Raw genomic sequence first — 25,416 nt, 5'->3', positions numbered from 1 at the left:
CTGTACTGGGGAAGGAGGGAGCTATTCCGATGGAATGGTCTGTACTGGGGAAGGAGGGAGCTATTCCGATGGAATTGTCTGTACTGGGGAAGGAGGGAGCTATTCCGATGGAATGGTCTTTACCTGAATCACGCTGGGACAGAATCCTGGCCAATATGTAAAGAGCAAGAGGATAGCCAGAGAAATGGTTGGTCCATTCAAGGATGAAATGAAAATTGAAATGAAAAACTGAAAATTGCTTATTGTCACGAGTAGGCTTCAAATGACGTTACTGTGAAAAGCCCCTAGTCGCCACATTCAGGCACCTGTTCGGGGAGGCTGGTATGGGAATTGAACCGTGCTGCTGGCCTGCCTTGGTCTTCTTTAATAGCCAGCTATTTAGCCCTGTGCTAAACCAGTACTTATTCAAGGATATTGGAGGGAATCTATGTCTGGTTGCAAAGGAAATGGGAGAGATACTAAATGAATACTTTGCCTCAGTATTCACCAAAGGGAAGGACTTGGTGGATGAGGAGTATAGGGTAGTTTGTGTAGATAGTCTGAGTCATGTTGATATTAATAAAGATGAGGTGTTGGATGTCTTAAAAAGCATTAAAGTAGATAAGTCCCCAGAGCCTGATGGGATCTATCCCAGAATACTGAGGGAGGCAAGGGAGGAAATTGCTGAGGCCTTGACAGAAATCTTTGTAGCCTCATTGGCTACAGGTGAAGTTCCAGAGGATTGGAGAATAGCCAATGTTGTTCCATTGTTTAAGAAGGGCAGCAGGGATAATCCAGGAAATTATAGGCCGGTGAGCCTTACATCAGTGGTAGGGAAAATATTGGAAAAGATTCTTAGAGACAGGATTCACTCACGTTTGGAAACACATGGACTTATTAGTGATGAACAGCATGGCTTTGTGAAGGGAAGGTCATGTTTCACTAACTTTTTCGAGGAAGTGACGAAGATGATAGATGAGGGAAAGGCTGTAGATGTTGTTTACATGGACTTCAGTAAAGCCTTTGACAAGGTACCTCATGGTAGACTGTTTCAGAAGGTGGAGTTAAATGGAATCGGAGGAGAGCTGGCAAGTTGGATTCAGAACTGGCTTGGGCACAGAAGATAGAGGGTAGCAGTAGAAGGTGCTTTTCTAATTGGAGGGCTGTGACTAGCGGCGTTCCACAGGGATCATTTCTGGGGCCATTGTTGTTCGTGGAGTATCTAAATGATTTGGAAGGACTTCCGGTGATGGCGGGCGGGAGGCAGCCGCACACTGGAGGGTCCCGCTCGGGAATAGGAATTTAAGCGTTTTAACGCCCATTCCGGGGGGCAACGGAGGCTGAAAACGTCTGTAAGAAGGCACAGGGAGGAGAAATGTCCAAGTTTGGGGAAAAAACGGCCGTGAAAAAGGGGGTGTTATGGGCCAGGGTTTAGAGAACCCCAAAGTGTATCATGGAGTTCACCTGACCTACAACTTTTAATAGATTGTGGTATGGGGAGCACACGGCCCACTCTACAGGTGTGGCACAGCAGAAATGGAAAAGTATTTTTAAAGCAAAACAATGTTTATTCTATGAACTCAAGTTAACCTTTTTAAAACTTACAGTGAACATCTTAGCAACCATCAATTCAAATACAACTCCCAAAGAATAAACACTCAGTAATTCTTACTTTCCTTTTAACATCCATAAGACGTAAAAATAACTTTTAACAGAAGCACATCAGGTTAAAGTCACTACTGAGAGCACTTATTAGTTTTAAATCACCAAAGGATTGATTTACATTCTTTAGATGACAGAGCGAGACTCTAATACACCTTCCGTCTGTGACTGCAGCTATCCAGCTCTGAAAACGAAACTAAAACACACCCTGCAGCAAACAGCCTAAAACAAAAGTAAAAGAGCTGACAGACAGCCCAGCTCCACCCACTCTCTGACATCACTGCAGTAATAAACACTCATTTCTTAAAGGTACTCTCGCTACAGATACTTATATACACACCCATTTATAAACACCTATTTCTTAAAGGTACTCTCACATGACACCTCCCCCCAAGGAAAAAAAACCCATCGACTTCAAGATGGTTTCATTTTTCAACCTTGCACCATCCTTTAAGAAATGCACTCAGAAAATATACTTTATCGTTTCAAAACAACACACGCAAACAGGTATAATAATATAGTTCATTTTTTTCATTCTTCTTCCTCCAACTGAAATCCGTTTTGATTGACAGTCTCTTTGAACAAGAAGGTCTCTGCACGATCCGTCCATTTCTCTACGCCTCGGCATTTCTCTTTAAAGTCAGATACTTTAGTTCAATCGGATCACAGAGCCCCTTGTAATTCTCCAACACAGGAGCATTGGTTTTATAGCCTTCAGGCAGTCAAATGCCTGTTGAAACTCCGCTGTCCGCTGGAATTTGTTACGCTTCTTTAGCAAGTCCGTCAGTAGAGCAACCACACTACAAAATATTTTCACCAATGTTCAACCAAATCCACTCACGCCAAGAAATCGCATTATTTCCCTTCGTCTTGAGGGAATCGGAAACTCCTCAAATTTGACACGTAATTCAATAATGTAAGTTCCGATTTCTCACTCACCAATTTTTCCTTAATCAATTTAAGTGGTCCTCTTACCTCATGACCAAAAATTAGTTCAAAAGGACTGAATTTGGTTGACTCATTAGGTGCATCCCTAATTGCAAACAGTATGAATGGAATTCCTTTGTCCCAATCCTCTGGATAATCATGACAATAAGCCCTCAACATTGTCTTTAATAGGACAGAATGGTGGCACAGTGGTTAGCATTGTTGCCTCTGGTGCTGAGGACCCGGGTTCGAATCCCAGCCCTGGGTCACTGTCCGTGTGCAGTTTGCACATTCTCCCCGTGTCTGCGTGGGTTTCGCCCCCACAACCCAAAGATGTGCAGGGTGGGTGGATTGGCCACACTAAATTGCCCCTTAATTGGAAAAAATAATTGAGTACGCTAAAATTATTTTAAAAAATCATTGTCTTTAATGTCTGATGCCACCTTTCTAACGTTCCCTGCGATTCTGGATGGTACATAGTTGATTTAAATTGTTTTATTCCTGAGCTATCCATAACTTCTTTGAATAACCTTAAGGCAAAATTTGATCCTTGATCGATTATATTTCTGTGGGTAGTCCATATCTAGTAAAGAACTTAAGTAATTCCTCCACAATCTTTTTACCTGGAATATTACATACTGGAATGGCCTCTGGAAACCTAGTAGACACATTCATTATAGTCAAAAGATATTGATTCCCACTTTTTGTTTTAGGAAGATGTCCTACACAATCAATTAGGACCCTTATAAAAGGTTCCTCAAATGCTGGAATGGGTATTAAGGGCGCTGGTTTTATCACTGCTTGAGGTTTCCCTATCACTTGATATGTGTGACATGATTGACAAAATGTAACTACATCTTTATGTAGTCCAGGCCAATAAAAATGTTTCTGGATTTTAGCTTGAGTTTTCCTTATTCCGAAATGACCTCCCACTGGTACCTCATGTGCAACTCGCAACACCTCCTTTCTATACCCGACCGGCAATACTACTTGATGAACTTCTGCCCACTTTTCATCTGCCTGCATATGTAAAGGTCTCCATTTTCTCATCAAGACATCACTTTTACAGTAATAACACTCTGGTATACTCTCAGTTTCCTCTTCCATATATGCTTTCTGATACATCCGTTTTATTTCTACATCTTTCTATTGTAACTCCGCCAATTTTCCTGAACTAAAATATCCGCCTCATCCTCCCCCTGTTCTTGTTCTTTTTCAAAAATCATTTCTGATAATTGCACTTCAATGTCATCTTCACTCTTTGATTTCTCCTCTTGTCTTAACCTGTGACTTTGCGACCTTGTTACGACACAATCCGGAAAAATCCCAGGATATTCGTCCTTCAACACTTCAGTTGTCTGATTTTCTACTGGCTTATCAACCACAGTAGGCATCACTCCCACCTGCGATCCAGCTATATCATTACCCAAGATAAACATTACTTTACACGGTAGCTTTACTTTACTTTGTTACACATTACTTTGTTGGGCAGCACGGTAGCATGGTGGTTAGCACAATTGCTTCACAGTTCCAGGGTCCCAGGTTCGATTCCCAGCTTGGGTCACTGTCTGTGCGGAGTCTGCACGTTCTCCCCGTGTGTGCGTGGGTTTCCTCCAGGTGCTCCGGTTTCCTCCCACAGTCCAAAGATGTACAGGTTAGGTGGATTGGCCATGCTAAATTGTCCTTAGTGTCCAAAATTGCCCTTAGTGTTGGGTGGGGTTACTGGGTTATGGGGTTATGGGGATAGGGTGGCAGTGGGCTTGGATAGGATGCTCTTTCAAAGAGCCGGTGCAGACTCAATGGGCTGAATGGCCTCCTTCTGCGCTGTAAATTCTATGAAAATGTATTCCTGGACAAGATAGTTTCTCTATTACTCCTACTACCACTTCACCACTCTTCACTGGACTTTCCAACCTTACCTTATGTAATGGAACACTACTCCTCTCACCCTGAATTCCACATATCACCACCTTTTCTGGCAATATTCTTCCCAAACGACATAATTCCTCATCTCTTACCATTAAAGATTGACTAGCTCCCATATCTCTTAAAATTGTGACTTCTTTACCTGCTCCTCCTGATGCACATGAGTAAACTTTACCCACACAAGTAAATTCTTTAAAGAGATCTGGCACCTTCTTATCAATCACCTCTTGATCAGGCTGTACAATCTTTTGCACCTCCTTCACTTCAATTGGGCTTTCCTTGACCACTTTAACAAACCCCACTGTCTTATCCTGTTTTACCACATCAGCCTTCCCAGTGCTTTTCTTCAACCACCAACACTGTGACTTTACATGGCCTAGTTTATTACAGTGAAAACATTTGAAACTTTTCATTTCTTTTCCAACCTCCTGGATTTCTTCTTTAGTCTGAGATACACTCCCTTTATTGTCTCCCACCAGATCACCTTTACCTTTACCACTTGAGTATTTCTCATGTCCTCAGTTTCTTTCCCTCAAAGGCTGAAACTGATGTCGGAAACCAAATTTTGATTTATGAACTAATTCATAATCATCTGCCATTTCTGCTGCTAATCTCGCAGTTTTAACCCTCTGTTCTTCCACATGAGTTCTCACTACATCAGGAATTGAATTTTTAAACTCCTGCAAAAGTATAGTTTCTCTGAGAGCTTCATACGTTTGGTCTATTTTCAAAGCCCTTATCCACCTATCAAAATTACTCTGAGCCTTTCAAGTTCCATGTATGTTTGACCAAATTCTTTCCTTAAATTTCTAAACCTTTGTCTGTGGGCTTCAGGCACTAGTTCATATGCACCTAAGATGGATTTTTTCACCTCCTCATACGTCCCAGATACCTCCTCCGGTAGTGATGCAAACACTTCACTCGCCCTACCTACCAGCTTTGTTTGAATCAGTAACACCCACATGTCCTGTGGCCATTTCATTTGTTTAGCTACCTTCTCAAATGAAATGAAAAAGGCTTCTGCCTCCTTCTCATTAAACCTTGGCAATGCTTGGACATATTTAAATAGATACCCACCAAGCCATCGATTATGATGCTCTTTCTCACTATCCACATCATTATCATCCAACTGCACGTTTCCCTTTACGCCGGCCAATTGTAACTGACTGTCATGTTTCATGGCCATTTTCTGAAGTTCAAATTCTCTTTATATTTTTCCCTGATCTGTATCTCCCTTTCTCTTTATTTTTCTTCTCTATCTCTTTTGTATTCAAGCTGCTTTAATTCTTTCTCATGTTCCATTTGTTTAAGTTGTAACTGAATTTTTGCCATTTCCAATGAGTCAAACTGTATCTCCAGCAACTTTAAATGCTGAGCCACCACCATAATTACCTCATCTTTTCGCATTTTGTCAGGTAATGTTAACTGCAATATTTTTGCCAAATCTAACAGTCTGCTTTTAGTCTCTGTCCGTAAGGTACTGCCTGTGACGGTCTCCATCCCCAAAAACTTCAGAGCCTCTGAAAGAGCCATTGTCCACAACACACTCCCTACTTAAACTAGAATACCACACCTGAAAAGCAACCACAATCTGCTCACCCCTCACTGTCTTTAAATTCACTAAGCCAATCCAATAGATAGACTTTTATCCCCATCGAGCCCCCAATTTGTTATGGGCCAGGGTTTAGAGAACCCCAAAGTGTATCATGGAGTTCACCTGACCCACAACTTTTAATAGATTGTGGTATGGGGAGTACACGGCCCACTCTACCAGCAAAAAGGAAGGACGGAAGAAAGAGGGAAAATCGACCGTGGATATCTAAGGAAATAAGGGAGAGTATCAAATTGAAGGAAAAAGCATATAAAGTGGCAAAGATTGCTGGGAGATTAGAGGACTGGGAAATCTTTAGGGGGCAACAGAAAGCTACTAAAAAAGCTATAAAGAAGAGTAAGATAGAGTATGAGAGTAAACTTGCTCAGAATATAAAAACAGACAGTAAAAGTTTTTACAAATATATAAGACAAAAAAGAGTGGCTAAGGTAAATATTGGTCCTTTAGAGGATGAGAAGGGAGTTTTAATAATGGGAAATGAGGAAATGGCTGAGGAACTGAACAGGTTTTTTGGGTCGGTCTTCACAGTGGAAGACACAAATAACATGCCAGCGACTGATAGAAATGAGGCTATGACAGGTGAGGACCTTGAGAGGATTGTTATCACTAAGGAGGGAGTGATGGGCAAGCTAATGGGGCTAAAGGTAGACAAGTCTCCTGGCCCTGATGGAATGCATCCCAGAGTGCTAAAAGAGGTGGCTAGGGAAATTGCAGATGCACTAGTGATATTTACCGAAATTCACTAGACTCTGGGGTGGTCCCGGTGGATTGGAAATTAGCAAACGTGACGCCACTGTTTAAAAAAGGAGGTAGGCAGAAAGCAGGAAATTATAGGCCAGTGAGCTTAACTTCGGTAGTAGGGACGATGCTGGAATCTATCATCAAGGAAGAAATTGCGAGGCATCTGGATAGAAATTGTCCCATTGGGCAGACGCAGCACGGGTTCGTAAAGGGCAGGTCATGCCTAACTAATTTAGTGGAATTTTTTGAGGACATTACCAGTGCAGTAGATAACGGGGAGCCGATGGATGTGGTATATCTGGATTTCCAGAAAGCCTTTGACAAGGTGCCACACAAAAGGTTGCTGCATAAGATAAAGATGCATGGCATTAAGGGTAAAGTAGTAGCATGGATAGAGGATTGGTTAATTAATAGAAAGCAAAGAGTTGGGATAAATGGGTGTTTCTCTGGTTGGCAATCAGTAGCTAGTGGTGTCCCTCAGGGATCCGTGTTGGGCCCACAATTGTTCACAATTTACATAGATGATTTGGATTTGGGGACCAAGGGCAATGTGTCCAAGTTTGTAGATGACACTAAGATGAGTGGTAAAGCGAAAAGTGCAGAGGATACTGGAAGTCTGCAGAGGGATTTGGATAGGTTAAGTGAATGGGCTAGGGTCTGGCAGATGGAATGCAATGTTGACAAATGTGAGGTTATCCATTTTGGTAGGAATAACAGCAAACGGGATTATTATTTAAACGATAAAATATTAAAGCATGCCGCTGTTCAGAGAGACTTGGGTGTGCTAGTGCACGAGTCACAGAAGGTTGGTTTACAAGTGCAACAGGTGATTAAGAAGGTAAATGGAATTTTGTCCTTCATTGCTAGAGGGATGTAGTTTAAGACTAGGGAGGTTATGTTGGAATTGTATAAGGTGTTAGTGCGGCCACACCTGGAGTATTGTGTTCAGTTTTGGTCTCCTTACTTGAGAAAGGACGTACTGGCGCTGGAGGGTGTGCAGAGGAGATTCACTAGGTTAATCCCAGAGCTGAAGGGGTTGGATTATGAGGAGAGGTTGAGTAGACTGGGACTGTACTCGTTGGAATTTAGAATGATGAGGGGGGATCTTATAGAGACATTTAAAATTATGAAGGGAATAGATAGGATAGATGCAGGCAGGTTGTTTCCACTGGCGGGTGACAGCAGAACTAGGGGGCATAGCCTCAAAATAAGGGGAAGTAGATTTAGGACTGAGTTTAGGAGGAACTTCTTCACCCAAAGGGTTGTGAATCTATGGAATTCCTTGCCCAGTGAAGCAGTTAAGGCTCCTTCATTACATGTTTTTAAGGTAAAGATAGATAGTTTTTTGAAGAATAAAGGGATTAAGGGTTATGGTGTTCGGGCCGGAAAGTGGAGCTGAGTCCACAAAAGATCAGCCATGATCTAATTGAATGGCGGAGCAGGCTCGAGGGGCCAGATGGCCTACTCCTGCTCCTAGTTCTTTTGTTCTACAGGTGTGGCACAGCAGAAATGGAAAAATATTTTTTATAGCAAAATAATCTTTTATTCTATGAACTCAAGTTAACCTTTTTAAAACATAATTCAACCATTAATTCAAATACAACCCCCAAAGAATACAACACTACGTAATCCTTAAACTGTCCTTTTAACATCCAGAAGACTTTAAAAAACCTTCAAACAGAAGCACATCAGGTTAACGTCACTACTGTTATTAGTTTTAAATCACCAGGATCGATTTACAGTCTTTAGATTACAGAGAGAGATTCATACACCTTCTGGCTGTGACTGCAGCTATCCATCTCTGAAAACGAAGCTAAAACACACCCTGCAGAAAACGGTCTAAAACGAAAGTAAAAAGCTGACAGACAGCCCAGCTCCACCCATACTCTGAAATCACTGCAGTAATAAACACCCATTTCTTAAAGGTACTCTCACATGACATGTTCTATTTGTTTCATTGAAGCAAACGCACTCCAGACCTACAGTCCCGCTGATCCCTGTGGTTACCCCCTGCCATCTCTTACTCTGTACCATGTTTATCTCACTCTCACTATTTTCCATAGTCGCTATACTTCCTGATCAACTGTTCCACTTCCCACCCCCCCGTCATACTAGTTTAAACAATTCTGTGATTTATGTTAATATGTCACCCCCCAATAACCTTTTATGTGCTACTTTATCAAATACCTTCTGGAAATCGAAGTCAAGTACATCCATCGGTTCCCCTTTATCCACAACACATGTAACTTCCTCAGCGAATAAGTTAATTATTTTCACAAAACCATGTTGACTCTGCCTTGAACTGCGCTCGATTATAGATTCTCTTTTAGTAGCTCCAAACATTTTCTCTACAGCAGACATTAGTTGAACTGGCCAAACTCTTCCCACCCACTGTCTCCCTCCTTTCCTGAATAATGGAGTTACATTTGACACATTCCATCCGAATGGGACCTTCCCAATTCAAGGACTTTTGGAAAATTAAAACTATCGCATCAACTCTCCCACTAAACACTCCATCAGGTCCTGTGATCTTATCAGCCCACAATTTACTCAGTATCACCTCTCTGGTAATTTCCCTGAGTTCCTCCCTTCCTTCTATTTGCTGATTCAATGCTGCTTCTGAGATTTCACTTGTTAGAACATAGAACATAGAACATTACAGCGCAGTACAGGCCCTTCGGCCATCTATGTTGCGCCGTCCTGTGAAACCCCTCTAAAACCCATCTACACCATTCCCTTATCGTCCATATGTCTATCCAATGACCATTTGAATGCGTTTAGTGTTGGCGAGTCAACTACTGTTGCAGGCAGGGCATTCCACGCCCTTACTACTCTCTGAGTAAAGAACCTACCTCTGACATCTGTCCTATATCTATCTCCCCTCAATTAAAACCTATGTCCCCTCGTGCTGGACATCACCATCCGAGGAAAAAGGTTCTCACTGTCCACCCTATCTCATCTCTGATCATCTTGTATGCCTCAATTAAGTCACCTCTCTCACCTCACCTTCTGTCTAATGAAAACAGCCTTAAGTCCCTCAGCCTTTCCTCATAAGATCTTCCCTCCATACCAGGCAACATTCTTGTAAATCTCCTCTGTACCCTTTCCAATGCTTCCACATCCTTCGTATAATGCGGCGACCAGAACTGCACGCAATACTCCAAATGCGGCCGCACTAGAGTTATGTACAGCTGCAACATGACCTCATGGCTCCGAAACTCAATCCCTCTACCAATAAAAGCGAACACACCGTACGCCTTCTTAACAACCCTCTCAACCTGGGTGACAACTTTCAGGGATCTATGTACATGGATACCGAGATCTCTCTGCTCATCTACACTACCAGAATCTTACCATTAGCCCAGTACTCTGCATTCCTGTTACTCCTTCCAAAATGAATCACCTCACACTTTTCTGCATTAAACTCCATTTGCCACCTCTCAGTCCAGCTCTGCAGCTTATCTATGTCCCTCTGCAACTTGTAACATCCTTCCGCACTGTCCACAACTCCACCGACTTTAGTGTTATCTGCAAATTTACTCACCCATCCTTCTACGCCCTCCTCCAGGTCATTTATAAAAATGACAAACAGCAGTGGCCCCAAAACAGATCCTTGTGGTACACCACTAGTAACTGAACTCCAGGCTGAACATTTCCCATCAACCACCACCTCTGTCTTCTTACAGCAAGCCAATTTCTGATCCAAACTGCTAAATCACCCTGAATTCCATGCCTCCGTATTTTCTGCAATAGCCTACCGTGGGGAACCTTATCAAACACTTTACTGAAATCCATATACACCACATCAACTGCTTTACCCTTATCCACCTGTTTGGTCACCTTCTCAAAGAACTCTAAGGTTTGTGAGGCACGACCTACCCTTTGCAAAACCGTGTTGACTATCCCTAATCAAATTATTCCTTTCTGGATGATTAGAAATCCTATCTCTTATAAACCTTTCCAAGACTTTGCACACAACAGAAGTAAGGCTCACTGGCCTATAGTTACTGGGGTTGTCTCTACTCCCCTTCTTGAACAAGGGTACAACATTTGCTATCCTCCAGTCTTCTGGCACTATTCCTGTCGACAATGATGACATAAAGATCAAAGCCAAAGGCTCAGCAATCTCCTCCCTAGCTTCCCAGAGAACCCTAGGATAAATCCCATCCGGCCCAGGGGACTTATCTATTTTCACACTTTCCAGAATCGGTAACACCTCCTCCTTATGAACCTCAAGCCCTTCTAGTCTAGTAGCCTGTATCTCAGTATTCTCCTCGACAACTTTGTCTTTTTCCTGTGTAAATACTGATGAAAAATATTCATTTAGCACCTCTCCTATCTCCTCGGACTCCATGCACAACATCCCACTACTGTCCTTGACTGGCCCTACTCTTACCCTAGTCATTCTTTTATTCCTGACATATCTATAGAAAGCTTTAGGGTTATCCTTGATCCTACCTGCCAAAGACTTCTCATGTCCCCTCCTGGCTCTTCTTAGCTCTCTCTTTAGGTCCTTCCTAGCAAACTTGTAACTCTCAAGCGCCCTAACTGAACCATCACGTCTCATCTTTACATAAGCCTCCTTCTTCCCCTTGACAAGTGATTCAACTGCTTTAGTAAACCACGGTTCCCTCACTCGACCACTCCTCCCTGCCAGGTACATACTTATCAAGGACACGCAGTACCTGTTCCTTGAACAAGCTCCACATTTCCATTGTGCCCATCCCCTGCAGTTTCCTTCCCCATCCGATGCATCCTAAGTCTTACCTCATCGCATCATAATTGCCTTTCCCCCAGATATAACTCTTATTCTGGAATGAACTTCTTACACACTTATTTTTGACACTTATGTGGCTCCTCATGACCATTTGTGTGAATTCTCATTCCTGTAGATCCCAGCGTGAACAGCAGCTGGAGTTTATACCCAGATGTTATGGACTGGATATATACCGAGGCAGGAGAGAGTGTGGACATTGCGTGTGAGACCTGGTGAGATCCTTCTCCAATCATAGATCATAGAATTTACAGTGCAGAAGGAGGCCATTTGGCCCATCGAGTCTGCACCGGCTCTTGGAAAAAGCACCTTACCCAAGATCAACACCTCCACCCTATCCCCATAACCCAGTAACCCCACCCAACAAGAAGGGCAATTTTGGACACTAAGGGCAATTTAGCATGGCCAATCCACCTAACCTGCACATATTTGGACTGTGGGAGGAAACCGGAGGACCCGGAGGAAACCCACGCACACACGGGGAAGATGTGCAGACTCCGCACAGATAGTGACCCAAGCCGGGAATCGAACCTGGGACCCTGGAGCTGTGAAGCAATTGTGCTATCCACAATGCTACCGTGCTGCCTCTCCAGGACCCTAGAAAGGGACCAGAAAGCATTGAGTCTTCAATCTCTGCTTAAGTTTGGCACCATAGATTACTCGGCCATCCTGACCATATTCCCAACTATCAACTGTTTCCATTGGGCAGCACGGTAGCATTGTGGATAGCACAGTTGTTTCACAGCTCCAGGGTCCCAGGTTCGATTCCCGGCTTGGGTCACTGTCTCTGCGGAGTCTGCACGTTCCCCCTGTGTCTGCGTGGGTTTCCTCCGGGTGCTCCGGTTTCCTTCCACAGTCCAAAGATGTGCAGGTTAGGTGGATTGGCCATGAGAAAGTGGGTTGACAGGGATAGGGTGGAGGTGTGGACTTAGGCAGTGCACTCTTTCCAAGGGGTGGGGCACATTCGATGTGCCGAATGGCCTCCTGCAATATAAATTCTATGAAGTACCACAAGAAATTCCCGACAATGCAGCCCCTCCCCTGGTGACATTGTCCCTCTCCCAGGCGACATTGTCCCGCCCACGGTGATACAGCCCCTCCCCAGGTGCCATGGCCCCTCCCCGGTGCCATGGCCCCTGCCCCCGGCGACATCGCCCCTCCCCCGGTGCCATGGCCCCTCCCCCGGTGCCAGGGCCCCTCCCCCGGTGCCAGGGCCCCTCCCCCAGTACCATGGCCCCTCCCCCGGTGACATCGCCCCTCCCCCGGTGCCACGGCCACTCCCCCAGTGCCAGGGCCCCGCCCCCAGTGCCAGGGCCCCTCCCCCAGTGACATGGCCCCTCCCCCGGCGACATCGCCCCTCCCCAAGTGACATGGCCCCTTCCCCGGTGACATGGCCCCTCCCCCAGTGCCACGGCCACTCCCCCGGTGCCAGGGCCCCTCCCCCTGTGTCATCGCCACTCCCCCGGTGCCATGGCCCCTCCCCCGGTGCCATGGCCCCTCCCCGGCGACATTGCCCCTCCCCCATGCCATGGCCCCTCCCTCCGGCGACATCGCCCCTCCCCCATGCCATGGCCCCTCCCTCCGGCGACATCGCCCCTCCCCCGGTGCCATGGCCCCTCCCCCCGGCGACATCGCCCCTCCCCCGCTGCCATGGCCCCTCCCTGGTGACATCCCCCCTCCCCCGGCGACATCGCCCCTCCCCCTGTGCCATGGCCCCTCCCCCGCTGCCATGGCCCCTCCCTGGTGACATCCCCCCTCCCCTGGCGACATCGCCTCTCCCCCTGTGCCATGGCCTCTCCCCCTGTGCCATGGCCTCTCCCCCTGTGCCATGGCCCCTCCCCCGGTGACATCGCCCCTCCCCCGGTGACATCGCCCCACCCACAGTAACTTTGTGTCGCCCCCCCCCCCCCCCCCCCCCCCCCCCCCCCCCCCCCCGGATAGACGGAGCCAGTTCCCCTCTTACCAAAGTCACACTGGTGAAGCCAATCGGAAATGTGAAATAAAGACGGGAAACGCTGACTGATCTCAGCCGGTCCGGCAGCTCCAGGGTTAATGGGTGGGATTTACCCAACACCCTGATGCCTGTTTTTCGGGATTTGCTGGTGGAAACGTGGGATCCAGCGCGCGACCGGAATATCCCGCTCTGTGTTTCCAGTCGGTCTGACTCTTCCCCCTCCTTCACGTTGACCTTCCCTCTGTCTCTCCGAGGTCCCACCAATCTCTGACCTTCAATTCCATTCCAGCTGCTCAACCCCCTCAGTATCGAGAATAAAATCAATCACTTTCCCCCTCTCTTCAGCTCCAATAAACAGCCAGATGGACTCAGATTGGTGACTGTTTCTCTCTCCACAGAAGCTGCCAGACCTGCTGAGTTTATCCAGTGTTTTCTGTATTTCCCTCATTCACTCTTTTGTCCCTGTTTTCAGTACCTGTGTGAATGGCCGTATGGAGTGTGTCCCACATTCTGCCTGTCAGTTAAATGGAGGATGGAGTGAGTGGAGCCCATGGACAGCCTGTTCCGAGCCTTGTGGAGGAGGCTTCCAGCACCGGGTTCGAGACTGCGACTGGCCGAACCCACAGAATGGGAGCACGGGATGTCCCGGCTCAGCTGGCCAGAGGAGGGAGTGTAACAAAAAGCCGTGTGAAGGTGAGATTCTGGAGGCTGGAGAACCACAACATATAACATGGAGAGCACCGTCATAACATACAACACGGAGAGCATCGTAACAACATACTACACGCAGAGCACCGTCACAACATACAACATGGAGAGAACCGTAACAACATACAACATGGAGAGCATCTTCACAACATACAACACAGAGAGCACTGTCACAACATACAACACGCAGAGCATCTTCACAACATACAACACAGAGAGCTACATCACAACATACAGCATGGAGAGCTCCGTCACAACATACAACATGGAGAACTCCATCACAACATACAACACAGAGAGCACTGTCACAACATACAACATGCAGAGCTCCATCACAACATACAGCATGGAGAGCACCGTCACAACATACAACATGCAGAACTCCATCACAACATACAGCATGGAGAGCACCGTCACAACATACAACATGGAGAGCATTGTCAAAACATACAGCATGGAGAGCTCCATCACAACATACAACATGGAGTGCACCATCGCAACATACAACACGGAGAGCACCGTCACAACATACAACATGGAGAGAACCGTCACAACATACAACATGGAGTGCACCATCGCAACATACAACACGGAGAGCACCGTCACAACATACAACATGGAGAGAACCGTCACAACATACAACATGGAGAGCTACATCACAACATACAACACAGAGAGCACCGTCACAACATACAACATGGAGAGCACCATCACAACATACAACATGGAGAGCACCATCGCAACATCCAACAAGGAGAGCTCCATCACAACATACAACACGGAGATTTCCATCACAACATACAACATGGAGAGTTCCATCACAACATACAACACAGAGAGCACCGTCACAACATACAACACGGAGAGCACTGTCACAACATACAACACGGAGAGCTCAATCACAACATACAACATGGAAAGCACATCACAACATACAACACGGAGAGCACCGTCACAACATACAACACGGAAAGCACCGTCACAACATCCAACAAGGAGAGCTCCATCACAACATACAACACGGAGATTTCCATCACAACATACAACATGGAGAGTTCCATCACAACATACAACACAGAGAGCACCGTCACAACATACAACACGGAGAGCTCCATCACAACATACAACACAGAGAGTTCCATCACAACATACAACACGGAGAGCTCCATCACAACATACAACACGGAGAGCACCGTCACAACATACAACACAGAGAGCACCGTCACAACATACAACACGGAGAGCACCGTCACAACATACAACACGGAGAGCTCAATCACAACATACAACACGGAAAGCACCGTCACAACATCCAACACGGAGATTTCCATCACAACATACAACATGGAGAGCACCGTCACATAATACAACATGGAGAGCTCCATCACAACATACAACACGGAGAGTTCCATCACAACATACAACACGGAGAGTTCCATCACAACATACAACACAGAGATTTCCATCACAACATACAACACGGAGAGTTCCATCACAACATCCAACACAGAGATTTCCATCACAACATACAACACGGAGAGTTCCATCACAACATACAACACAGAGATTTCCATCACAACATACAACACGGAGAGCTCCATCACAACATCCAACACAGAGATTTCCATCACAACATACAACACGGAGAGTTCCATCACAACATACAACACAGAGATTTCCATCACAACATACAACACAGGGAGCTCTATCACAACATGCAATATGGGGAGCTCCATTGGGGAGTTCTATTGCTGATGACAGTCTCCGGGTGGCCACCTCAAAATGGTCCTGTTTCAGGAGATGGTCAATGGTTTCTCTCTCAGACTTGTCATCGGCTGCCCAACATGTCATCACTGAGCTGGCCATCGTCAGTGTATCCTGGATTGGATATTTGTAAATCTGGCCACGCACTCAATGGGAATGGACCTAAAACAGCTGCAGTGAAGCAGGAATTGCATCTATTCCCGTCCTGATCTCCATTGCGGTCCCTTCTCACACTAGGTTGGAGTTCATGGACCGAGTGGAGCTCTTGTTCAAGTTCCTGTGGAGCAGGATTTCAGTTTCGAAACCGGAGCTGCGACTCCGATTTCCAGGAATTGTGTGTTGGGAATTCTCAGGAAACACAAAGCTGCAATGGGTCATGTGATGGTGAGTTACCGGTTGTGATCTGATTTCCATATCACTCATTTAGTGTCTGTGTCTCTGTCACCATTTCTCACGTTCTCTGTTATCTCAGTTTGGAGTAAATGGTCAAGATGGACACCGTGCAGTGTCTCATGTGGAGGAGGTGAGCAAATCCGGACACGCTCCTGTCTGAATCCACCGTGTGAAGGTTTCCCAGTCCAAAGTAAAACCTGCCAGACCCAGGTCTGCCTTGGTGAGTCACTTCATCCTTACTTTGCCAAATAAGGCATTGCGGAGGGGCGAAGATTGTGGGAATGCGGCAATGTCACTGGGCTAGGAATCCAGGGGAAAATTAAAACAGGAAAATACTGGGAAACCAAAACAGGTTGGGCAGCATCTGTGGAGTGAGTTGACGGAAGATAGGAAAGTGGTGGGTTTCATACTGTCGAGGAGGTGAAGGGGCTGGTGGAGAAAATGGTGAAAAATAGAAGGTCAAGCATTGGTCAGAGGGAAGAGAGAAAATAACAAAGATGTCATGGACCCGAGAGAAAGGGAGTGAAATGGGAATTAAACATTGAAGATATTCAATTTTTAGGAAGGACAGACAGAAAGGAAAAGGTGGTGGAGTTGCATTGTTCATTAAAGAAGATATTGATACAATATTGAGGAAAGATATTAGTACAGATGATGTGGAATCTGTCTGGGTCTGGTTAAGAAAAATCAAACGGCAAAAAACATTGATAGAGGTGGGATACAGACCCCCAAACCGCAGTGGTAATGTTGGGAATAGCATTAGACAGGAAATCAGAGACGAGTGTGATAAAGGAACATCTGTGATTGTGGGTGACTTTAATCTGCATATTCACTGGGTGACTCAAATTAGTCACAGTGCAATAGAGGAGGAATTTCTGAAGTGTGTACGGGATGGTTTTCTGGGCCGGTGTGTTAAGGAACCAACAAGGGAACAGACCATCTTGGACTGGGTGTTGTGCAATGGGAAAGGAATAGTTGGCAATCTGGTTGTGAGAGAACCCTTGGGGATGAGTGACCATAATGTGGTAGAATTCTTTATCAAGGTGAATAGTGAGGCAGCTGATTCTGAGACCAGGGTTCTGAACCTCAGTAAAGGTCACTATGATGGTCTGAGGCATGAGCTGGCTATGACGGACTGGGAAACATTACTGAAAGGAAGGACAGCGGACAGGCAATGGCAGCATTCAAGGAATGAATAGGTGAACTCCAAAAGTTGTTTCATAGAATTTACAGTGCAAAAGGAGACCATTTGGCCCATCGAGTCTGCACCAGCCCTTGGAAAGAACACCCTACCTAAGCCTATGCCTCCAACAGTTCTTCTCTCTCACTAAACCCTTGGTTCCCAACATTTCTGATATCTGATTTGTGTCCTTATTTGTGAAGACAGAATCAAAGTATGTGTTTAGTTGCTCAGTCATTTCTTTGTCCCTATTATACATTCCCCTGTTTCTAACTGTAAGGGACCTACATTTATCTTCACAATCTTTTTCTCTTCATTTACCTATGGAAACTTTTACAGTCAGTTTTATGTTCCCGGCAAACTTACTCTCGTACTCTCTTTTCCCCTTCTTAATCAATCCCTTGGCCCTCCTTTGCTAAATTCCAAAAAAATTCCAGTCCCCAGACCTGTTGTTTTTCTTGGCCAATCTGTCTGCTTCTTCCTTGGATCGAATACTATTTATAATTTCCCTCGAAAGTCAAAAATTGGCCACCTTTCCCGTTTGACTTTAGTACCAGACAGGAATGAACAATTTCAGTAGTTGCCCCTTGTGCTCCTTGAATGTTCGCCATTGCCTATCCACTGTCATTCCTTTGAATAACGTTCCCCAATCGATCAAAGCCAACTCATGCCTCATATCCTCATAGTTTCCTTAAAGATTCAGGACTCAGAATTAACTATTTCACTCTCCATCTTGATGAAGGATTCTATCATATTATGGTCGCTCATCCCTATGGGGTCTCGCACAACTCGAGAGGAATCTGTAGGTATAGTATTATTAATTTTTAAACAACTTGCAAGGCTGACTCGCTCCACAGAGATTCAGAACACAGGCGTCTTCTGAAGCCACAGAACCGAGTGAAATCGGAGACAAAGAAATCTCTGCAAATATCATTCAAATGGCATCAAGTTTCACATACAAGATTCCCATAGGTCATCCTATACATCTCCTGACCTGGCCATATATCCTGATTGGCTCACTTTGCATTCCTCAACCCTGGGCCTCTTGTTACCCAGCATCCTTTTCTCCATCCTCCACGAGGCTCCCCCCCCCCTCCATTCCTGGCCATGCTTTCTGAATCCCTTTGTCCTTTGTTTGTGAGCTCACTACTATCAGACTGGCTCACATCTACATTATTCGAACTAATAATCCTATTTTATATCACATTTGTTTGTTCAATTCCTCAAGTACGGGCTGCGGGCCACTTTCCCGTACTTAGATAATGTCACCATCTGTGGCCATGACCAGCAGGACTACGACGCCAATCTCCACCGATTTCTCCAGACCGCCCAAAAGCTCAACCTCACCTATAATAAAGGAGAAATGCGTTTTCCGCACCACCAGACGAGCCATCCTCGGCTACGTCGTGGAAAACGGAGTCCTGGGCCCCGACCCGGACCGTATGCAACTCCCTCTCCCTCATTGTCCCAAGGCCCTCAAGAGGTGCCTGGTATTCTTCTCTTATTACGCCCAGTGGGTCCTCCAGTATACGGACAAAGCCCGCCCACTATTTAAGGCCACACTCTTCCCACTGTCAGCCGAGGCCTGCCAGGCCTTCGACTGTATTAAGGCGGATATCGCTAAGGCTGCCATGAGTGCAGTAGACGAGTCTGTCCCGTTCCAGGTGGAGAGCAACGCCTCAGAGGTCGCTCTCGCCGCCACTCTGAACCAGGCAGGCAGGCAGTAGCGTTCTTTTCCCGAACCCTCTCCTCATCGGAACTTCGACACTCCTCAGTCGAAAAAGAAGCTCAAGCCATTGAGGAAGCCGTACGGCACTGGAGGCACTACCTCGCAGGTAAGAGGTTTACCCTCATCACCGACCAAAGATCGGTTGCCTTGATGTTTGATAATACGCAGCGGGGCAAGATAAAAAATGACAAGATCTTGAGGTGGAGGATTGAACTCTCCACCTACAATTACGATATCATATATCGACCGGGGAAGCTCAACAAGCCCCCAGATGCCCTGTCCCGCGGCACATGGGCCAGCGCGCAAGACGACCGTCTTCAGGCGATCCACAATGACCTCTGCCATCCGGGGGTCACCCGGCTCGCCCATTACACCAAGGCCCGCAACCTGCCCTTCTACACTGAGGATGTTAAAGCCGTCACCAGGAACTGCTCGATCTATAGACCAGACAAGGCCCACCTGGTAAAGGCATCCCGGCCCTTTGAACGCCCGAGCATCGATTTCAAAGGGCCCCTCCCTTCAACTAACCGCAACATTTATTTCCTCAACGTTACAGATGAATTCTCCCGTTTGCCATTCCATGCCCCGATATGACCTCCCTTACAGTTATTAGAGCCCTGCACAGTGTCTTCACCCTGTTCGGCTTCCCCAGCTACGTCCACAGCGACAGGGGTTCGTCCTTTATGAGCGACGAGCTGCGTCAGTACCTGCTCAGCAAGGGCATCGCCTCGAGCAGGACTACCAGCTATAACCCCAGGGGGAACGGGAAGGTGGAGAGGGAGAATGCGATGGTCTGGAAGACCGTCCGACTGACTCTACCGTCCAGGAATCTCCCGACCTCCCACTGGCAGGAGGTCCTCCCCGATGCCCTCCATGCTATTAGGTCCCTCCTTTGTACAGCCACGAATCAGACTCCTCACGATCGCCTATTCGCCTTCCCTCGGGGAACTACTACGGGGGCCTCGCTTCCGCCCTGGCTGAGGACACCAGGCCCTGTCCTCCTCCGAAAACATGTTCGGATACATAAGACCGAATCCCTGGTAGAGAGGGTCCAGCTCCTGCAGTGTGTCCCCGGTACCCAGGCAGTGTGTCCCCGATACCCGGGCAGTGCCCCCGATACCCGGGCAGTGTGTCCCCGATACCCAGGCAGTGCGTCCCCGATACCCGGGCAGTGTGTCCCCGATACCCAGGCAGTGCGTCCCCGATTGCCGGGCAGTGTGTCCCCGATACCCGGGCAGTGTGTCCCCGATACCCGGGCAGTGTGTCCCCGATACCCGGGCAGTGTGTCCCCGATACCCGGGCAGTGTGTCCCCGATACCCGGGCAGTGTGTCCCCGGTACCCGGGCAGTGTGTCCCCGATACCCGGGCAGTGTGCCCCCGAGACCCGGGCAGTGTGCCCCCGATACCCGGGCAGTGTGTTCCCGATACCCGGGCAGTGTGGCCCCGATACCCGGGCAGTGTGTCCCCGATACCCGGGCAGTGTGTCCCCGGTACCCGGGCAGTGTGTCCCCGATACCCGGGCAGTGTGTCCCCGATACCCGGGCAGTGTGTCCCCGATACCCGGGCAGTGTGTCCCCGATACCCGGGCAGTGTGTCCCCGATACCCGGGCAGTGTGTCCCCGATACCCGGGCAGTGTGTCCCCGATACCCGGGCAGTGTCCCCCCGATACCCGGGCAGTGTGTCCCCGATACCCGGGCAGTGTGTCCCCGATACCCGGGCAGTGTGTCCCCGATACCCGGGCAGTGTGTCCCCGATACCCGGGCAGTGTGTCCGATACCCGGGCAGTGTGGCCCCGATACCCGGGCAATGTGTCCCCGATACCCGGGCAGTGTGTCCGATACCCGGGCAGTGTGTCCGATACCCGGGCAGTGTGGCCCCGATACCCGGGCAATGTGTCCCCGATACCCGGGCAGTGTGTCCGATACCCGGGCAGCGTGCCCCCGATACCCGGGCAGTGTGTCCCCGATACCCGGGCAGTGTGTCCCCGATACCCGGGCAGTGTGTCCCCGATACCCGGGCAGTGTGTCCGATACCCGGGCAATGTGTCCCCGATACCCGGGCAGTGTGCCCCCGATACCCGGGCAGTGTGTCCGATACCCGGGCAATGTGTCCCCGATACCCGGGCAGTGTGTCCGATACCCGGGCAGCGTGTCCCCGATACCCGGGCAGTGTGTCCGATACCCGGGCAATGTGTCCCCGATACCCGGGCAGTGTCCCCCCGATACCCGGGCAGTGTGTCCCCGATACCCGGGCAGTGTGTCCGATACCCGGGCAGTGTGCCCCCGATACCCGGGCAGTGTCCCCCGATACCCGGGCAGTGTCCCCCGATACCCGGGCAGCGTGCCCCCGATACCCGGGCAGCGTGTCCCCGATACCCGGGCAGCGTGTCCCCGATACCCGGGCAGTGTGCCCCCGATACCCGGGCAGTGTCCCCCCGATACCCGGGCAGTGTCCCCCCGATACCCGGGCAGTGTGTCCCCGATACCCGGGCAGTGTCCCCCCGATACCCGGGCAGTGTCCCCCCGATACCCGGGCAGTGTCCCCCCGATACCCGGGCAGTGTCCCCCCGATACCCGGGCAGTGTCCCCCCGATACCCGGGCAGTGTCCCCCCGATACCCGGGCAGTGTCCCCCCGATACCCGGGCAGCGTGTCCCCGATACCCGGGCAGTGTCCCCCCGATACCCGGGCAGTGTCCCCCCGATACCCGGGCAGTGTCCCCCCGATACCCGGGCAGTGTGCCCCCGATACCCGGGCAGTGTGCCCCCGATACCCGGGCAGTGTGTCCCCGATACCCGGGCAGTGTGCCCCCGATACCCGGGCAGTGTGTCACCGATACCCGGGCAGTGTGCCCCCGATACCCGGGCAGTGTGCCCCCGATAGCCGGGCAGTGTGCCCCCGATAGCCGGGCAGTGTGCCCCCGATACCCGGGCAGTGTGCCCCCGATACCCGGGCAGTGTCCCCGATACCCGGGCAGTGTGTCCCCGATACCCGGGCAGCGTGTCCCCGATACCCGGGCAGCGTGTCCCCGATACCCGGGCAGCGTGTCCCCGATACCCGGGCAGCGTGTCCCCGATACCCGGGCAGCGTGTCCCCGATACCCGGGCAGCGTGTCCCCGATACCCGGGCAGCGTGTCCCCGATACCCGGGCAGCGTGTCCCCGATACCCGGGCAGCGTGTCCCCGATACCCGGGCAGCGTGTCCCCGATACCCGGGCAGCGTGTCCCCGATACCCGGGCAGCGTGTCCCCGATACCCGGGCAGCGTGTCCCCGATACCCGGGCAGCGTGTCCCCGATACCCGGGCAGCGTGTCCCCGATACCCGGGCAGCGTGTCCCCGATACCCGGGCAGTGTGTCCCCGATACCCGGGCAGTGTGTCCCCGATACCCGGGCAGTGTGACCCCGATACCCGGGCAGTGTGTCCCCGATACCCGGGCAGTGTGTCCCCGATACCCGGGCAGTGAGCCCCCGATACCCGGGCAGTGTGTCCCCGATACCCGGGCAGTGTGCCCCGATACCCGGGCAGTGTGTCCCCGATACCCGGGAAGTTTGTCCCCGATACCCGGGCAGCGTGTCCCCGATACCCGGGAAGTTTGTCCCCGATACCCGGGCAGTGTCCCCGATACCCGGGCAGAGTCCCCGATACCCGGGCAGTGTGTCCCGATACCCGGGAAGTTTGTCCCCGTTAGCCGGGCAGTGTGCCCCTGATACCCGGGCAGTGTCCCCGATACCCGGGCAGTGTGTCCCCGATACCCGGGCAGCGTGTCCCCGATACCCGGGCAGCGTGTCCCCGATACCCGGGCAGTGTGTCCCCGATACCCGGGCAGCGTGTCCCCGATACCCGGGCAGCGTGTCCCCGATACCCGGGCAGTGTGTCCCCGATACCCGGGCAGCGTGTCCCCGATACCCGGGCAGTGTGTCCCCGATACCCGGGCAGTGGCTAAGGTAAATATTGGTCCTTTAGAGAATGAGAAGGGAGTTTTAATAATGGGAAATGAGGAAATGGCTGAGGAACTGAACAGGTTTTTTGGGTCGGTCTTCACAGTGGAAGACACAAATAACATGCCAGTGACTGATAGAAATGAGGCTATGACAGGTGAGGACCTTGAGACGATTGTTATCACTAAGGAGGGAGTGATGGGCAAGCTAATGGGGCTAAAGGTAGACAAGTCTCCTGGCCCTGATGGAATGCATCCCATAGTGCTAAAAGAGATGGCTAGGGAAATTGCAGATGCACTAGTGATAATTTACCGAAATTCACTAGACTCTGGGGTGGTCCCGGTGGATTGGAAATTAGCAAACGTGACGCCACTGTTTAAAAAAGGAGGTAGGCAGAAAGCAGGAAATTATAGGCCAGTGAGTTTAACTTCGGTAATAGGGAAGATGCTGGAATCTATCATCAAGGAAGAAATTGCGAGGCATCTGGATAGAAATTGTCCCATTGGGCAGACGCAGCATGGGTTCGTAAAAGGCAGGTCGTGCCTAACTAATTTAGTGGAATTTTTTGAGGACATTACCAGTGCAGTAGATAACGGGGAGCCGATGGATGTGGTATATCTGGATTTCCAGAAAGCCTTTGACAAGGTGCCACACAAAAGGTTGCTGCATAAGATAAAGATGCATGGCATTAAGGGTAAAGTAGTAGCATGGATAGAGGATTGGTTAATTAATAGAAAGCAAAGAGTTGGGATAAATGGGTGTTTCTCTGGTTGGCAATCAGTAGCTAGTGGTGTCCCTCAGGGATCCGTGTTGGGCCCACAATTGTTCACAATTTACATTGATGATTTGGAGTTGGGGACCAAGGGCAATGTGTCCAAGTTTGCAGATGACACTAAGATGAGTGGTAAAGCGAAAAGTGCAGAGGATACTGGAAGTCTGCAGAGGGATTTGGATAGGTTAAGTGAATGGGCTCGGGTCTGGCAGATGGAATACAATGTTGACAAATGTGAGGTTATCCATTTTGGTAGGAATAACAGTAAACGGGATTATTATTTAAACAATAAAATATTAAAGCATGCCGCTGTTCAGAGAGACTTGGGTGTGCTAGTGCATGAGTCACAGAAGGTTGGTTTACAAGTGCAACAGGTGATTAAGAAGGCAAATGGAATTTTGTCCTTCATTGCTAGAGGGATGGAGTTTAAGACTAGGGAGGTTATGTTGCAATTGTATAAGGTGTTAGTGCGGCCACACCTGGAGTATTGTGTTCAGTTTTGGTCTCCTTACTTGAGAAAGGACGTACTGGCGCTGGAGGGTGTGCAGAGGAGATTCACTAGGTTAATCCCAGAGCTGAAGGGGTTGGATTATGAGGAGAGGTTGAGTAGACTGGGACTGTACTCGTTGGAATTTAGAAGGATGAGGGGGGATCTTATAGAAACATTTAAAATTATGAAGGGAATAGATAGGATAGATGTGGGCAGGTTGTTTCCACTGGCGGGTGAAAGCAGAACTAGGGGGCATAGCCTCAAAATAAGGGGAAGTAGATTTAGAACTGAGTTTAGGAGGAACTTCTTCACCCAAAGGGTTGTGAATCTATGGAATTCCTTGCCCAGTGAAGCAGTTGAGGCTCCTTCATTACATGTTTTTAAGGTAAAGATAGATAGTTTTTTGAAGAATAAAGGGATTAAGGGTTATGGTTTTCGGGCCGGAAAGGGGAGCTGAGTCCACAAAAGATCAGCCATGATCTCATTGAATGGCGGAGCAGGCTCGAGGGGCCAGATGGCCGACTCCTGCTCCTAGTTCTTATGTTCTTATGTTCTTATACCCGGGCAGTGTGTCCCCGATACCCGGGCAGTGTCCCCCCGATACCCGGGCAGTGTCCCCCCGATACCCGGGCTGTGTCCCCGATACCCGGGCAGTGTCCCCCCGATACCCGGGCAGTGTGCCCCCGATACCCGGGCAGTGTCCCCCCGATAACCGGGCAGTGTCCCCCCGATACCCGGGCAGTGTCCCCCCGATACCCGGGCAGTGTCCCCCCCGATACCCGGGCAGTGTGCCCCCGATACCCGGGCAGTGTCCCCCCGATACCCGGGCAGTGTGTCCCCGATACCCGGGCAGTGTCCCCCCGATAC

General features: G+C 49.1%; 1 protein-coding gene across 1 annotated transcript in view; it reads left to right on the top strand.

The window, feature by feature from the left end:
* Positions 1-25,416, top strand: part of scospondin (subcommissural organ spondin) — a 443,172-nt gene that overhangs the window by 124,784 nt on the left and 292,972 nt on the right. The window contains exons 18-21 of the mRNA XM_038810430.1: positions 11,740-11,836; positions 14,048-14,268; positions 16,285-16,431; positions 16,520-16,660. Of these exons, the coding sequence (XP_038666358.1) occupies positions 11,740-11,836; positions 14,048-14,268; positions 16,285-16,431; positions 16,520-16,660 (606 nt within the window). The remainder of the gene's footprint in view (positions 1-11,739; positions 11,837-14,047; positions 14,269-16,284; positions 16,432-16,519; positions 16,661-25,416) is intronic.

The sequence above is a fragment of the Scyliorhinus canicula genome, chromosome 10, assembly GCF_902713615.1.
Source record: "Scyliorhinus canicula chromosome 10, sScyCan1.1, whole genome shotgun sequence".
NCBI classification, from domain to species: Eukaryota; Metazoa; Chordata; class Chondrichthyes; order Carcharhiniformes; family Scyliorhinidae; genus Scyliorhinus; species Scyliorhinus canicula.
This window is presented reverse-complemented; position numbering and strand designations above follow the sequence as displayed.